The sequence below is a fragment of the Hoplias malabaricus genome, chromosome 3, assembly GCF_029633855.1.
Source record: "Hoplias malabaricus isolate fHopMal1 chromosome 3, fHopMal1.hap1, whole genome shotgun sequence".
Classification (NCBI taxonomy): domain Eukaryota; kingdom Metazoa; phylum Chordata; class Actinopteri; order Characiformes; family Erythrinidae; genus Hoplias; species Hoplias malabaricus.
Window position 1 is genome coordinate 56,477,776 of NC_089802.1, and position 15,700 is coordinate 56,493,475.

Genomic DNA, 15,700 nt, shown 5'->3' on the forward strand with positions numbered 1-15,700 from the left:
GTGTGCGTCAGGTTGTATGAGTGGATCAGACACAGCAACGCTGCTGGAATGTTTAAACCCTGTGCCTACTCACTGTCCACTCTGATAGACACACTTATTAGAGGCAGTAACTGCTCTGCTGCAGCTGTGTTTTGTTCATTCTGTAGTCCTTCTCCAGCTGCTACAGGATACTTCCCACAGGACAGTTGACTAAATATTTTTTAGTTGGTGGACCATTCTCAGTTCATCAGTGACACACTGAACACATACAGAACACACTTCCCTTTTAATTTGACAGCTTTATTTACATTTGTTATTTGCAAAAACACACCCAAACATAGTATATGCTAACAATATACATCTTATCTTACTGTATAAAGTCAGAGTAAAAATACTTAAACATCATTAGTCTGAGAGATACCTCTTCTCTGGATAAAACCCTTTAATAATCAAAGTGCCCACGAAAGAGAAGAAAGCAACCGTAGTGAGGATAGTCCTCAGTGCCTTGAACCAGCTGGGGTATGTGGGTAAAAGGGCCAGGTCATAATGGAGTGATATGCCAAGCCCAAGGATCACAATCATGCAAGCCTGAGTAATGTTATTGCTGAAAATAAGGGCCAGCCAAGCTAACAGGGAAGGAACTATGCTGTTAGCTAGGTTGAGCCAGTCAGGCTTGGCTGGGCTGCCTTCAGGCAAAGCAAAGCCCCAGCGGGCTCCTCCAAGAAATGAAACAATTGAGGCTCCATATGCAACTTGAGCAAAAGCTATCTCAGGAAGGTATGCTTCTGTGATGGCCATAAATAAAGGAGCTGATACAAATGGTATGAGACCAGAAAATCCCAAATAGAGTGCTGGTTTGGGAGCCTTTTTCAGGTCTCTCATATCGTAACGAAGCAAATCAAGTTCACGTGGAGATGGTTTATCTGGCTGTCGTTTCTTGTACCTCAGTGATGAACAGTGGAATGACTGGGCTTTGAGTGAATTTATGGCATATCTAGAAGGCAACTGTCCACTCCAATCCATTGTGAAGAATACTGAAGTACGGGTCTGGTGGCTTGAGTAGAGGAAGTTTTTGGGTACATGCTGAATACTGCTCCATCTCCGACACTGTTTATAAAAAATACACATTTGTTAAAAAGAGATGTGTCAGTGAACAAATTACATATAGATGTTAAATGCCATAAAGCTGCGTTGGAGCTGAAAACAAAACACATTTTACATCCATTAAATAGTTTTTTTTAAGAGTTATAACCTTCCTAACAACATAAGTAACTCATACATAAGTAAAATAATTGATTCCTTTTTCCATTATATATAACAAAAAGAATGTATATAGGCCCTATTACATGATCAACAAAAACATTACAAAATCTTCATCTAGGGGTCAGAGCCAGAACACAGAAATGCAAGGATTTGTTAAAAATATATCATAATTCCTGCCAGTTCCTGATATAGTTAAAATATTTATTGCAAATGAGTATGACTTATGTACCAATTTGATTTACAGCGGATGAAATCAGTATTTTCTAAGTAAATAAACATAGCACAAAAAGTAAAAAAAATTGGTTATAATTTCTTTGTTTTAAGAATTAATAAATCTTATACCATTTGAAAGCCTGTTAATTTCCTTTTTACTTGGTGCCACATTTGTAAGGAACATGCATTTGTGGGGTGAGCAGTAGAGTTGAGTATGTGGGTTGTGGCCATGAAAAATTGGCAAAATTTTGGGCCATTCTTCCACACAAACACTCTCTAAATCTTGAATGTTCTGTAGGCTCCTTCTATGAACTCTGAATTGCAGTTCCCTCCATAGATAGTTGGATTCAGGTCAAGTGATTGGCTGGGCCATTTTAGCAGATTTATTTTCCTTATCTGAAACCAACTGAGAGTTTCCTTAGTTCTGTGTTTGGGATCATCATCTTGCAGAAATGTCCACCCTCATTTAATCTTCATCATCCTGGTATATGGAAGCAGTTTTATATATATATATATATATATATATATATATATATATATATATATACATATATATATATATATATATATATATACACACACACATATATATATATATATATATATATACACACACACATATATATATATATATATATAAGTGTCCATTCATCATTTCTTCAATTATACAAAGTGTGCCAGTGCCATATACTGAAAATCACCCCAACATTATTATGTTCCTAACTTGATATGATATGCAGTGCTTTTTTTTTTACCTTCAAACGTGTGTATTATGGAATCCAAAGAGTTCCCAGTATCCCACAGGCTTGTGTAAATGTTGAGAAAACTTTAAACACACTTCAACATGTTTTTTCTTCAGCAATGGAGTCCTGTGTGGTGAACATGGTGGTTCTTTGAAACAACTGTACCTGCTGATTCCAGGTCTTTATGTAGCTCTCCACAAGTGGTCCTTGGCTCTTGGACAACTCTTCTGATAATTATTTTCACTCCTCTGGCTGAAATCTTGCAGGGAGTACTGGGTCGTGGCCAGTTTATGATGAAATTATGTTTTTTTCACTTCCGGATAATGGCCCCAATAGTGCTCACTGAACCTTCAGTAGTTTAGATATTCTTCTGCAAATAATGCCATCAGTATGTTTTCCAACAGTAAGGTTGCGAAGGAATAGAGAGTGCTCATTGGGTTTACCCATCACAAAATATTTTAGATATGGCACCTTGGTAATAAGACTTTTTTGTAGGTCAACATTTGAACCAGCTGATATTAATTTGTGTGGCAGGATGTCTAATTAGTAATTACTGATAGATTTCAGTTGATGTCATGAGTTTCCATGACTTTTTGCACCTCACTTTCTTTGTGTATTCAATACTTTTTACCTGTGTCATTTCTCATTATTACACAACTTAATTTGCGAACATGGTTTGATTTCTTTGTATGTGTGGATTGTAAATCTGGTGAGAATTTCATGTCAATAGCACCTTTAGAAATATATTCATTTAGAAAATTGGTGATATGTTCAATACTTATTTCACCCGCTGTATATACCAATGTGAACTCTTCTTTTGATGTCCACTAAATTGTATTTAATCCCTTGAAACCCAACAAATATTTATCTCCAAGATAAGCCTACTCTAAATTTAATACTGTAGTGGAGGCCTGGAACACACTACTTCCAAAAGATATAAAGTTTTATAAAGATATTGTCATATAACTTAGATATTGTCATATGTCCATCTTGAATCAAACTCAAAGTCAGCCAGGCCTGTTGGGCAGTTTTATCCATGACACAGTCTAAGGGGGTATGCTGATTGCTCAACTGTATCATGCAGTATGTCTCGCTTTTAATCTGTCATACGTATGTGTACACATTTGATCATTCAGACAAGTGTAATTGATCATTAAATGATTTTAGATTTAACTGGTTGTGCATAATTAGTGGTTTACTATCACTCACATCACAGCCTCATCTTGTCATGCAGAAATCCATTTTAACTCAGAAAAGGCTTATTGAAGCTATTTTGAATCTAAATCAGAATGTTCAGGGGTATGTGCAATGTCTGTGGCCTCAGGACAAAATGTTTGTTTATAAATGGGGAGCTTCAATTATTCCAATCCAGCAAGCAATTGAAAGACTTTTCTAATTGGTGAATTCAGTTACTTTAAGGCGCACACAATGCTGACACAGGTGTACGTTCCCCCATAATGTTTACAAAAAAATAGCATCAACGACTAGAGGGTGCAAATTCCCCAGATGGGTAGAGGCATATAGAGTCCCTTAGTACTGGAGCAGTGGAACTGCTTTTTCATTTCAGATGTATATGTGTGTTATATTTGACGATAGAATGTACTTGAAATTTAGGGTCTATAATTGGAGCGGATATCTACTACCAAGTACATAACGCTTCAGTGCCGTGAGATACACCCTCAGACAAACAGGAGAAACTCTACTCACCCAAGAGCTTGAAAAGAAGTGTTTTCCGATTACAGCCAATAACATTTTGCCTGAAATGCAAACAAGGTCGGATAAACATTTCAACGTACAATTCTTAGCCACCACAGAGAATTTAAACTTTAAGGGTTTAAAGTTTCTTCAGGCTTAACATTAAGGGGCTGTTATCTTGCTAACTGTAGCTGCTAATGCTAATAAAAATCAGTTACAAATTCTATTTTAGTACTATCCAGGTTTCGCTCACTCACCAGAATTCATTCAAAGGTGACAATAAAACTTAACCATAAACTCAGATATATATATTTGAATTCATATTAAAACACTATCAGAGGTCACCACCACTCTATTTCACCGTGTGAAGGCAGCAACATCCTTTGATTTTTTCGAGTGCTTTACAAAATACGAGTCCGAACTATTTTTATTAATTTAGTCTAGATGTCGCAGTGCGAATTGCAGATTTGACTACGATAGACTATATATATATATATATATATATATATATATATATATATATATAATTGCACTCGCCTATAAGTGTGGTCCCAAATTTGTTTGAAGTTCAGACTAAATGTAGTGGTTTGCAATCAAATTAATTGATGACATTAATATACATATAGTGTGATTTTTTTTAAAGTTTATAAAACTTTAATATGTATATACAATTTCTGATGAGTCATAATGTTCACTGTTTAATATTTGGTGTTTTAAGTATTCTACCATACACGTTCAGACACTACCAAATCCATTCAAAATGGCCATTTACTAAATGTTTTCTGTGAATGGTTCAAAAACTATTTGACATAAAATATAACTTACAAAAGATACACACCTTGGAAAGTAAAAGCCCAAGGAAAACTGGAGGTCAACATAAGTTCTAAAACCTATTATTATTAACACTTGCCACAGATGTTAATAGGTACAGAGGTGTGTTTGCAAATGCAAGAGAAAAAAAAAGCAGAGGGTGATGTCACCATGTGTCTGTCAGCACTGAAAATGTGGATTAAACCACAGAACCAGTGTAATGTAAAACTTGTAACCTGCCTGGGTTAGGGTCTTTCAAACAAAATATTGAAGAAAAAAAAAACACTAACCTCTGATAACCATACAAAACCTAGTAGGCCAACAAATTTGAACCATCCCATCAGATAACCTGAACTTAATTCATATTTGAGATATTTTAGAAAAGCAAGCTCTCTTGGTCTGGGAGGATATTTTATGAATTCATCACCGAGAAAATGACATAAAGAAACTGCAAATCAAACAAAGAAGCTGCCAGCATTTTCAGAACAATTAATTTTCTGCCTCAGAGCCACAATTGCAATATTTGACCCTTAAGATTTTCAGGAAAATGTCACTTTCCAAAAACAGTGGATGCTGTAATGAAGGTAAAGAGAAGACATAGTCTTGCTGACTTCATGCTGACCAGTTCCACAGTGTGACTACAGCCTACCCAGAAATATAGGGCACAAAATATGATCACACCTTGAACAAGGCACCAGTCCATTACAGGACATCACAAACTCAGTCCCTCAGGTAATAGTCAATCAACTTACAGCCATGTGTTTCTGGATGGTGGGAGGAAATCAGAGCACCTGGGGGAAACCCACATAAAGATAAGATCCACAGCCAGTGATCCAAAGCAAGGATTTAACCTGGCATCGACACTACCACACTTATTTATTTGTTTTGTGTGATTTGTGTGCTTGCTGATTTAGTTGTGATTTTCTTTTATGTGTATGTTTTCTTTTCCCTAACAATGAAAAATTCCAGACTTGTACTTAGTGACAGTTTTGATTGTAAATAAACAAAAAGTGGTCTCTGATTAAGGGCAGCACGGTGGCAAAGTAGGTAGTGTCGCAGTCACACAGCTCCAGGGATCTGGAGGTTGTGGGTTTGAGTCCTGCCCTGGGTGACTGTCTGTAAGGAGTTTGGTGTGTTCTCTCCATGTGGGTTTCTTCTGGGTGCCCCGGTTTCCTCCCACCATCCAAAAACACACGTTGGTAGGTAGATTGGTGACTCAAACATATCCGTAGGTGTGTGTGGCCCTTTGAAGGACTGGTGCCCCCTTCAGGGTGTATTCCCTCCTTGCACCCAATGATTCCAGGTAGGCTCTGGGCCCACTGACCCAGAACTGGATAAGCAGTTACAGATAATGAATGAATAAATGAATGATCTCTGATTTGTGGCAGCAAGTTGGTGCTCCAGGGTTGTGGGTACAATCCCTGCCCTGGGTCACTGTCTGTGAGGAGGTTGGTGTGCTATGCCCATGCTTTAGTGGGTTTCCTCCAAGTGCTTCAGTTTTCGCCCATAGTTCAAAACCACATGTTAGGTGAATTGGGTGTGTAAGATCATAAAATTAAAAAAAAATTATTATTGTAACATACTGCTTGGCCAAAAAAGAAAAAAAGTCACACACAATGAGTGAGCAAAGTTTAAAAACTCCAGCAGTCTTGCAGTGGCTGAGGCTTTAGTTAACTTCTTATGCAGATCCACTCCTAAGAGCACAATGCACAAAAATCACATCCACATCAGCAGTGCTGAGAATGACACACCACCCAAAACAACCTCTATTCTATTCTCTAGTGTAGTCCTGTGGGTTCCTAACCAGTCTGTAATTTTACAACTACAAACTGCAACTATATTAGTAGTGGGGATGACATAACGGACAATGAATGTTGAATATTTGTGTGGATTTTTAATTTTTGCATATTTGGAGCAGGCAGTGTATGTTTCATAAAAGCTAAAAATGTATTTTTAATTAAAATAAAAAAAGAACATAAATTGAAACCTACCTACCTTTTTATTTGTGCATTGTTTTCTCCTTCTGGCCCTTGACCACTTGCTCCCTGAGACAGATAGTTAGTGGCCCCTGTTCTTTTATATTGTATAGGTCTTACATATCTTCCTTCTTTCGTATTTGTTTTCTCCACGTAGTGCGCGCTCTGATGTCGCAGCTACAATACACTACAAAACTCGAGTCTTATATAACAGGAATGTCCGTTAAGCGCAGATGAATAAATAAAGTGCGTTAAAAGAAAAAAGACACCCACGCTGATACACAGACACGCTGCTGCTGGATGTTGTGACGCGGCGACGGCTCTGGGCTCTTGGTTCGATTATCTGGACTGTGAGAGCAGAAGTGGACAGGAGCGCGGTGGACGGAGCGAGTGGGATTTAAAAACACACCATTAAAAAACAAGAAAATCACACAAAGGACGCGAAATAACGATCGCTTTTACACGGCCTATGAACGGGACTGCAGCAGAGGAGCTCAGGGTGTGTGAGAATGGTTTGTTTGGGATCTGGAGTTAAATGTTTGTGGAGAGAATCTATTTCGCTGTGGAGACGCTGCTACGGAGCCATTTTACAACACTATTTTTCACACGAACAGCTAACTCGCTAGCCCGCTAATGGTAGCTACCGCTAACTTAACAAGAAGTCCCCGCTTCAGGATATTTTGCTATCTATTGAAGGTCTATGTCACGGTTTTATGCATTTTACAGCGTTGTGATTCGACGTAATCACTTAAAATCCCGTTTTGATCAACTAAATCTTTTGCTACCTGGTTTGTCAATGTCCCAGCTAAGCTAACGCTGTGTAGCTCAAGTAGGCTTCTTATCGCCAGCTTGTTGGCGAAAGTCTCCAGTCCACCTTAAACGCACAGCTTGTCCCCCGTTAGTATTCGCGGCGCTCCCGTATTTCACTTATGCGCAATTTAAGGTGGAATGAAGAATTCGAAGAAGTCTGTTGGCGCCTCACGCTAAAGCTACACATTGAATGGCCTACAACCCTCGAATAACGTTATCTGCGTCGAGCAACCTGTCGTTAGTTCAGTGGGACTGTCGTTAATTAATGTATTTTAACGTAAAGACAGTAAATTGTATTAAATTTTCTGTTCTTTTCGTGCCCGGTGGCTTGCGCCGTTAGTTTTTTTGTAGACAAGGTTAGCGTCAGGAACCGTTCAAGTTGTTACTAGCTGTTGCTAACAAACTCTCCAACTAACTTACTTTCCACTCGTCCACTTACTAATGATAGTTCTGCCCTTTTCCTGTTGTTAGTTATTTTGTGCCATTGTGAAGAAAAGCGCGTTATTATCGCTCAAAAATTATAAATAATATTTGGACATGAGCGCTGATGTTTTTGGACGAGGCTGATTAGTCATGTTGACTGTAGAGATATTTGAGCGGTCGACGCGGGACACTCACGAAGTTAATGACCAGTGCCCACTATTTTTTTCTATACCTCAAATTATAATAATGATCTTAACCTTTTCCCAAAAGCGGGTTTTCTGGGACTGAAAGAGTTGGGGGGGAAATATCTAATTGTTTGTTTGCTTTACATTTATTGTTACTGTGATTTTAAATTTTATTATATATAAATGATTATAAATTATATAGTCAAGTTCCAGTGATCGCTTATATTACATTTCTGAAGTATATATTTAGGACCCTTTTTATTAGGCTATATTTAAGCTTCTTCCCACTTATGACTGTTGATGTAAACATTCGAAATTGCAGCCTCATCTTTTACCAGTGTATTTGACTTGTTTTTTCCCTTTAAAATATTTTATGCAAGGGACTACAAATATTATTCCTTTAAAAATGTTACTTAATTTCATTCCTTTATCAAGGGTAGTTTATTTGCTAATCATTTTAAGCTGATGTTCGTTTTTCTTGGGTGTGTAGGTATTTTATGAAACCTGTTGTGTATTGAAATGCAATATATTTTGTTGGGTCAAAAAAATTATAACATCTTTCAAACCTATTTTTGTCAATGTCCTACACTAAAATTAACTAAGAGAAAGCAGATTGCTAACTTTTAACAATGACCAAACAGGAGATATTTTATATAAGTTTTAGTTACTATAATTTTAAAAGGATTGGGGAGAATTTGTTGATTGATAAACTAGTTAAATGGGCTTATGTTTCTTGTTCACAGAGTTGATCAGCAAAGTTGAAGTGGAGAAAACAAAAGAAGTAGAAACCCATTGGATGTTTTCATCACACAGATTTTTTTGGACACGACATAACTTATCCTGTCAACTATTAGACCTATGTTCTCCATTTGATGTGTTTGTTGTAGCCCACCTTTTGTCTTTTAGGATCTTTGGATTTGTACGCCAGAGTTGCTGGTGAATCACCAATGCACAGAGTGTTGTGTCAAACGTCAATACTGTTGAAAAGATTTGGACACTGGTGTCAGGTTGCTCATCAGTTAAAGCCTGTTTTGAATTGATGAACTGGAAAATCTACGGAGTTGTGAAGGATCAGATAATACTTCATTTCAAGTACTCTGGAAGCCTAACGTGATGTGTTTTTAAGTTTTTAAGAAATATGAGTGACCAATATTAAAGATGATGTCAAGTTTTTCTTTTGTTACATATGATTTGGTCCCAAGTATGAGCTCTTAAAGAATTAAGCAATGCCCATGACTCTATAACATCAAGTACTCGTTGCTTTTGTGATGTGATGGATCAGCCCCCCTTTTTTTTGCCCTGACGTTGCACCCTCACTGTTTTCATGAGGTGAACATATCTGACTCGTGATTTTTGTGCAGCACTGCATTGTGTGGTATCCTCCACCATACATTTCTTCTTTTTGAGAAGCTTCTTCACAGCTTACAATGAGTATGTAAAAAGAGTTTCTGAGCTTCACAGCAAGCACAAGGTGCTTCTGCCACCACCTTCCAGATAAAGAGACTGGTACTTGGAATTTTTTTCCACAGAATTTATGCCTCTAAGAATCTTGATTTGTCAATCTGAATGCACTCTGTTGCAATTAGAAAATTAAGGGTGTCTTGGAGAGTCAGTCAGGCATCACTACTCAGTCACAGATTGCTTTCCACATCTTGCTCTTCCACCACCTTTTATCACTCCCGTTGAACAAAAACGCCAGGCCCTCCTGATTGACCACTACAACCATCTTCCAGTTTACAAACAGCCTCTCACGCACCTTACCATCCTGGAGACTGAAATTGGTTTGTCGCAAGCTTCTGTCGAGTGGCTGCAGCTTGGACACACAGTTAAAGCTGTGTGAGTGGATAGGTTGGGCCAACTGTACGGACAGAGCCAAGGAAAGGCCAGTGGACTACAGAGCTTAAAACTCTGAGGTAAGGAACCAAAGTTATAACTACATGTGATAAATGTTTTTTTTTTTTTTTTTTTTTTTTTTTTTTTTATAAGCAAGATATTTTATTTATTTAAACTTTTTAAAAGTAGTAGCACACCTGAGCAGTATTATGTGCCCTTAAATTCCAAAAATGAAATCTGCATTCAGCTATATTGAAACTTTGGATGTGACCTGCAAGTGAATTTTTACACCTCTCAATTTCTTGCTACCTGAAAGTTTGAAAATTTCTGGGCAAATTAAATGTTTTGTTTATTTCCTCAGTGAAAAAAATTAATATGCTATATACAGAGAAGTACAAACTCTTGTCCAATTTCTATTTTAGTTCATTTGTTGAATGGGGGGGAGTGAAACAAAAATGTCACATTTGCATTTGTTCCCTGTAGAGGAAGAATTTTTGTTTAAAGAAAATAAACCTGTAATTAGATGAAGAATGCCCCAATCTTTGCAAAGTGTATGCTTAATACTTTGTTTGATGGAAAAAACGTATTGGATAAATAAGGACTTGATCAGCTGATGAAGTGACACCTGATTTGCTCTCTTTGTCAGTTCAGGCCATGAGGTTTGATGCCTCAATCAACTGACGGGAGACACTGGACCTAAATGGCGCAGCATGACTTTGTTCCTGCCTGGCTTAACTTCTCCACGCCTCAGCCTGCCAAGGTGAGACACCGTATGTCACCATAAAGCAATGGTGTACTCAAATGTATCTACTACGTACAAAAGTATTTTGTGGTCTGCTGAGTCTCTGCAAATGGAAACTCCATTAACTCAGTTTGTGCATCCAAAGATTTAATAACAAAAAGCATCTGTATAATATTGAGTTCAAAAAGAAAAAAATAAAATCAAAAGGCTGTTAGTTTGCCTGAAATATGGTCTTTGGTGTTTACCCAGTCCCCTGCAGCCCCCCTTGAAAAACATGGAGAGCATTTTCCCCGTGGAGATGGCCGGCCGGGAGTAAGCCGTCGCAGACACAACTCCTCTGATGGTTTCTTCAACAATGACCCACTTAGAGCCCCTGGCGGTAAGAAGAGCCAACATATATAACTGCTCCTCCATCAGTGGTTTTGAAAAAATTGAACTTCACTTATCGGTGACAATTTCCCTCGATTTTTCCAGGTGATGGGTGGTTGCAGCCATCTTTGTTGAGACATGATTCAGTGGACTCTGGTGTAGCTAAGGGCAACCAGGGCGGCTTAGGCAGTGGACATGGATGGAAGGAGAACCCCAGCTGGCATGGGACCCCACGGGGCCTAGATGGCCCTCACCATCATCATGGCCGCCATTCCAAACGTGGGGGAGGCGACAGGGACAGACAGGGGGGCCATCGACAGCGCAATGGCAACTTCCATTCTCGCAAGGGAGGTCCCTTCCAGGACCGTTGCTCTGATGAGGAGCGCAACGATGACAAGCTTAAGTTTGTTGAAGAGGATTTTGTGAGTCTTTATTTATTTATTTAAACTTGTGTGTTTTTGTCACACAAGCCATTGTAATAAGGTTTTTCAAATTTATTGATTGGTTTTTAAGACATTAGGAGTATTTACACATTGTGTCAAATTTAGCCTTCCCTGAATCCTGAGACAACTGGAAAGTCAGCAAGTCAGACGCGTGCTGTGGGAACTCCAGCAGGCGTGTGGGGTAGGGAAAAATATAGTCACTGCCCCATTATATTCAAATTTAAATAAATATATATTTATATATATATAAATTAAAAATTGCTATGTGGTAAATATTGTGATTCAGTATTTGTGTGCACTGTATATGATTTGCTTCTGAGATATTCCAATACTGGTTCTTCTACACCTCTCAGAGAACCCTCCCAGCGCTAAGCAGGCTATGTCAAAGATGCTGGTCATTAAGAAAGTGTCTAAGGAGGACCCCAGTGCCGCATTCTCTGCTGGCTTTGCCAGTACTGGTCCACTGCCTGCTAACGGCTCCAAAGTCCCTATTACTGGACCCAGTGTCTACAAGAATTTGGTCCCTAAACCTGCTACTGCCCCAACTAAGGTACTACACTAAGCTATGTTATGATAATTTTAGTTAGGTGTCTGGTTATGTAGAGAAGTGCTGTAATTATTGCAGCCTTCTGTATAAATCTTTACTTTGAATCTGTGGGTTTTGGTGCTTTTTCTCCTGATGAATTGAAGGGTATTTTTAAGTTAATTAAAAGTTAATCATAACCCTTCTTATAAACTGGTCCTTTTTTTTTTTTTTTTTTTTTATGTTATTAGTGGTTAATAATGCCAGATCGTGCTATCTCAATTTGACTTAAAGGATAAAAATAATAATGTGTGTGTATATATATCTTTTTTCCATTTTCTTCTTTGGAGACTGGCCCATGGAAACCCAATGGAAGGGAAACTAAAGTGGGTTTACATTTTTCTGGTCGGGATTCAGCCTTCACCAGCCCCGTGTCTGTGACCAAACCTCTGACACCTGTCAATGTACCACCCCATGGCACTCCTAAAGAGGTGAGGACCCAGGCAGTCATTTGGAAAATGTGTTTGTTTTTTTTTTTCCTCACTTCAGTCAAGATTATGGTTATGTGAAGCACCTTTTTAGTAGAACATTCCTGATAAATGTTTCCACTTAATCATACCTGTTACACATTTTTTTGTGGTCTTACATCTTTTGCTTCACTCCTCTTTGTTATAGCCACCTTCCAGCACTACCCCTCCCATAGACATCACTCCTCCCCGACTGAAGCTGATGCGCCGTAGTACAGACCGCAAGAGTGAGTTCCTGCGTGGGCTGAAGGACGAGAGGAATGGAGAGGTGAGCGTCTGCCACAGTCCTGGAACTCCTGCCGAGGTGAGTTTGCTCAGGAATATGTTGTTGGTTTTTTCCTTGTAGCAATGCGTATCTTGCTCCTTAAATTTTGTGTGTTAATCTTGTTTAATTTTCATCATAATATAACCAATTACATTTAAATTGCTTACAAGCATCTTATTTCTGAATGATGATTTTAGTATTGTTGCTATTGTTGGTTTGTTAAAGGCCTGAATATGTCTTTCAGGGAGATGGCAGTACTCCTGAGCTGAAAGAGTATGGAGAAAGTCATGAAAATGGCATGTCTCACTCTCTGAGTGACTCAGACACAGAGCATCTATCCAGCTCACTGGAGGCTGAACACAGGTCAAGGATCGAAACACTTGTATTCACTGGCAGTAATTGCTTTGAAAATAGCATTGTTCCTAATCAATAAAAGATGATATAAGCAGTATACAAAAGCTGGAAAAAGAAAAGCATTTGCCTTAAAATATTAATTTTTCTTTATTAAGATTGCACACAATTTTAAAAGAAGTCAGTCTCTTTGCAGTGTATTATTTGACATCAAACACTCTTGATGATTTGGTTTATAATCTGTTTATTTATGCAAAAAAATTGTCAACTTAGTCGGTTTTTCTTACAGTTCAGGCTTTTCCAAAGTATCCAATTGTTTCAGGTACTGATACCTTCAGAAATTATTAACTTTTTCCTGACTTTAGGCTGCTTAAAGCGATGGGTTGGCAGGAGTATCCAGAGAATGATGACAACTTTCAGCCCCTCACAGAAGATGAGCTCAAAGAATTTCAGGCTAAGACTGAGCAGGTGCCGTTTACAGTTTAAACATAAGTTTATTATCCTTCTTTTAAGATGCTGTGTATTTTTGCTAAAATATATTTGAATGAATTGTGCTCTTTATACGTATTATCATATACTTCATATTTGTTTATACATTCTGTTGACTGTGCCTTTTGATCATTTTTGTATGGGATTCAGCTGAAGAAGAATGGGCTGGGGCGTAATGGTGTGCTCCCGAAGCCTCGGGATGTGGCCCTGCTGGCCTGGAGGAACACCACAAACCCTGGCCTGGATGAAGGCTCTGAGTCTGAGACCAGCAGTAGCAGCCAGACATCCGATGACGAAGATACCTAACGTGGCTTTAAAACTCCCCTGCCCTCTTCCTCCATTGCTCATGTTTTCTCTCTCTCTCTCTCTCTCTCTCTCTCTCTCTCTCTCTCTCTCTCTCTGTCTCTCTCTTCACACATTTTCTTTCAAACAAAAAGAAGAAATTGATTGAAAATATTGTTTTCATGGACAAGGGACATCAATCATATCCCAATGAGAGAGAACACTGAGTTGATGCCTCATGAATAATTTCTTTTCACTTTGTTCTTTTGTTTTTCTTTTTATCTCTTCTCCCATGTTTTCTCATTTTATCCCAAACTATAGAAATATCTATGAAAAGCCACACACATCCCCCACCAGATTTTTTTTTTCTGCTTGGGAAAAAAAGACTAACTCAAAATAACACCAATTATAACCATGATTTAACGTGAATATGACTTCATCTGAATGTTCTATAAAATGGCTTTGACACCTTTCTCAGATATTTTTCCTTTTTGCGAAAACAATTCGTAGCATTAGTGTTAAGACGAAACAATCATTGTGAAGCCACTGACAGCGGCATTGCTCCCAGTCCCTCATAGAAATGAACTTGAGCCAGTAATGTGTGCTGCAAGGAGGCACTAAAACAAAATACCCAACAGAATTATTGTCATAAAGTTGTTGGCCTGCTAAAATATGAATCCTTTACTATTGTTTTACTCAAACTGTACTGGTTTCACTATTTTCACTCTGTTTGAACTAGATGTAATCACCTTTCACTGCAAAATCTGTAAGCGTTCTTTCAAAGTGAGAAGATGGATTTCAGATGTAGCTTATATGAGGATATATCATGACATATTTTTGAAACAAAGGTAACATTCAGACTGAAGTATCTAAAGAGGACAAGAGAAGTGGTGCAGTATGGTTTTACTCTGGATAAACTCACCTTCACAGACACACTGTATTTTTCACTATGTTTCAGCAGAATGAAATGAATACATAATGACAGCATCTTTTACAACATCTGGGTTTGATCTTTTATTTTGAGCTTCCAGAGTCTGATGGTTCCTGTTCTATGGAAAACGCAGTCACACTGCACTCTTATCTTTGTTAAGCCTGTTCAGAAAAGATATGGTTAATGTTATCCTGAAGATTAATGGCCTAAGATTGGAACCTCATATAGCTGAATAGAGAAAGTTGTTTCATCTGTGTCAGTGTGTGCTTAAATTTTTTTTTTATTTTAAACCAAATGTTAAATTAGGAGAAAATAGAGCCTTGTTGAGTGCAGTTGATATTGTTACTGGCACTGACAAAAGAAGTTACTCTAACAATGTATAATTCTGATTGGCTTTTTGAAACCAGAGATTTAAGTCTTTTGGCTCTGACTCATCTGAGAACCCAAATGTTCTGTTGACCAATGAGTTAAAACCAGACTCTCTTCCTGCAGCTAATAGAATAGTAGAAACCTATTTGCTATAGTTCTGTATTTCATGAGGGACTGCTGGTGGAAATTATGCATCTCCATTTTTTTTGTACCTTGTTTTTGCTGATAGGGTATAAAAAGGCTTTATTACAGATTTAAGTTTCTTTTTTTTTATTTTGGTACAGCTGTAAAAAATCCCACATAAATAGTTTTTTTCTTTTGTTCGCATTATGTTGTTCCTGCAGCCTTGATATTCAGGGTGGATTGTAAAAAATATAAGAATAAAAATTGTGAGTTTTGGAAGATTAAGATTATTTTGTTAACATTATTTACAGATTTGCAGATAAGGTGTCATGTATGGGTTAATCTGTATTGAGACA

General features: G+C 37.9%; 2 protein-coding genes across 6 annotated transcripts; one reads left to right on the forward strand and one right to left on the reverse strand.

The window, feature by feature from the left end:
- Positions 1–266: 266 nt before the first annotated feature.
- tmem69 (transmembrane protein 69) lies at positions 267–6,834 on the reverse strand. 3 transcript variants are annotated; one of them, XM_066663159.1, is made up of 3 exons: positions 6,699–6,834; positions 3,906–3,955; positions 267–1,086 (listed from the first exon to the last, which is right to left on the reverse strand). In XM_066663159.1, exons 2-3 carry the CDS (start codon positions 3,948–3,950, stop codon positions 385–387), a joined length of 747 nt encoding a protein of 248 aa, XP_066519256.1. In that variant the 5' UTR covers positions 3,951–3,955; positions 6,699–6,834; the 3' UTR covers positions 267–384. The 3 variants fall into 3 exon arrangements, with proteins under 3 accessions (XP_066519256.1, XP_066519255.1, XP_066519258.1); XM_066663158.1 differs by lacking the exon at positions 6,699–6,834 and adding an exon at positions 4,151–4,286; XM_066663161.1 differs by lacking the exons at positions 3,906–3,955; positions 6,699–6,834 and adding an exon at positions 2,364–2,755.
- A 204-nt stretch (positions 6,835–7,038) lies between these two features.
- Positions 7,039–15,629, forward strand: gpbp1l1 (GC-rich promoter binding protein 1-like 1). Of its 3 annotated transcripts, none has more exons than XM_066663155.1 (12): positions 7,039–7,178; positions 8,841–10,010; positions 10,577–10,690; positions 10,922–11,051; positions 11,147–11,463; positions 11,590–11,665; positions 11,838–12,034; positions 12,358–12,498; positions 12,683–12,838; positions 13,044–13,162; positions 13,516–13,618; positions 13,790–15,629. In XM_066663155.1, the coding sequence occupies exons 3-12, from the start codon at positions 10,631–10,633 to the stop codon at positions 13,943–13,945; spliced, it is 1,455 nt and encodes a 484-aa protein (XP_066519252.1). In that variant the 5' UTR covers positions 7,039–7,178; positions 8,841–10,010; positions 10,577–10,630; the 3' UTR covers positions 13,946–15,629. The 3 variants fall into 3 exon arrangements, with proteins under 3 accessions (XP_066519252.1, XP_066519254.1, XP_066519253.1); XM_066663157.1 differs by having other exon boundaries at positions 10,582–10,690; XM_066663156.1 differs by lacking the exon at positions 7,039–7,178 and adding an exon at positions 7,290–7,375.
- Positions 15,630–15,700: the final 71 nt, after the last annotated feature.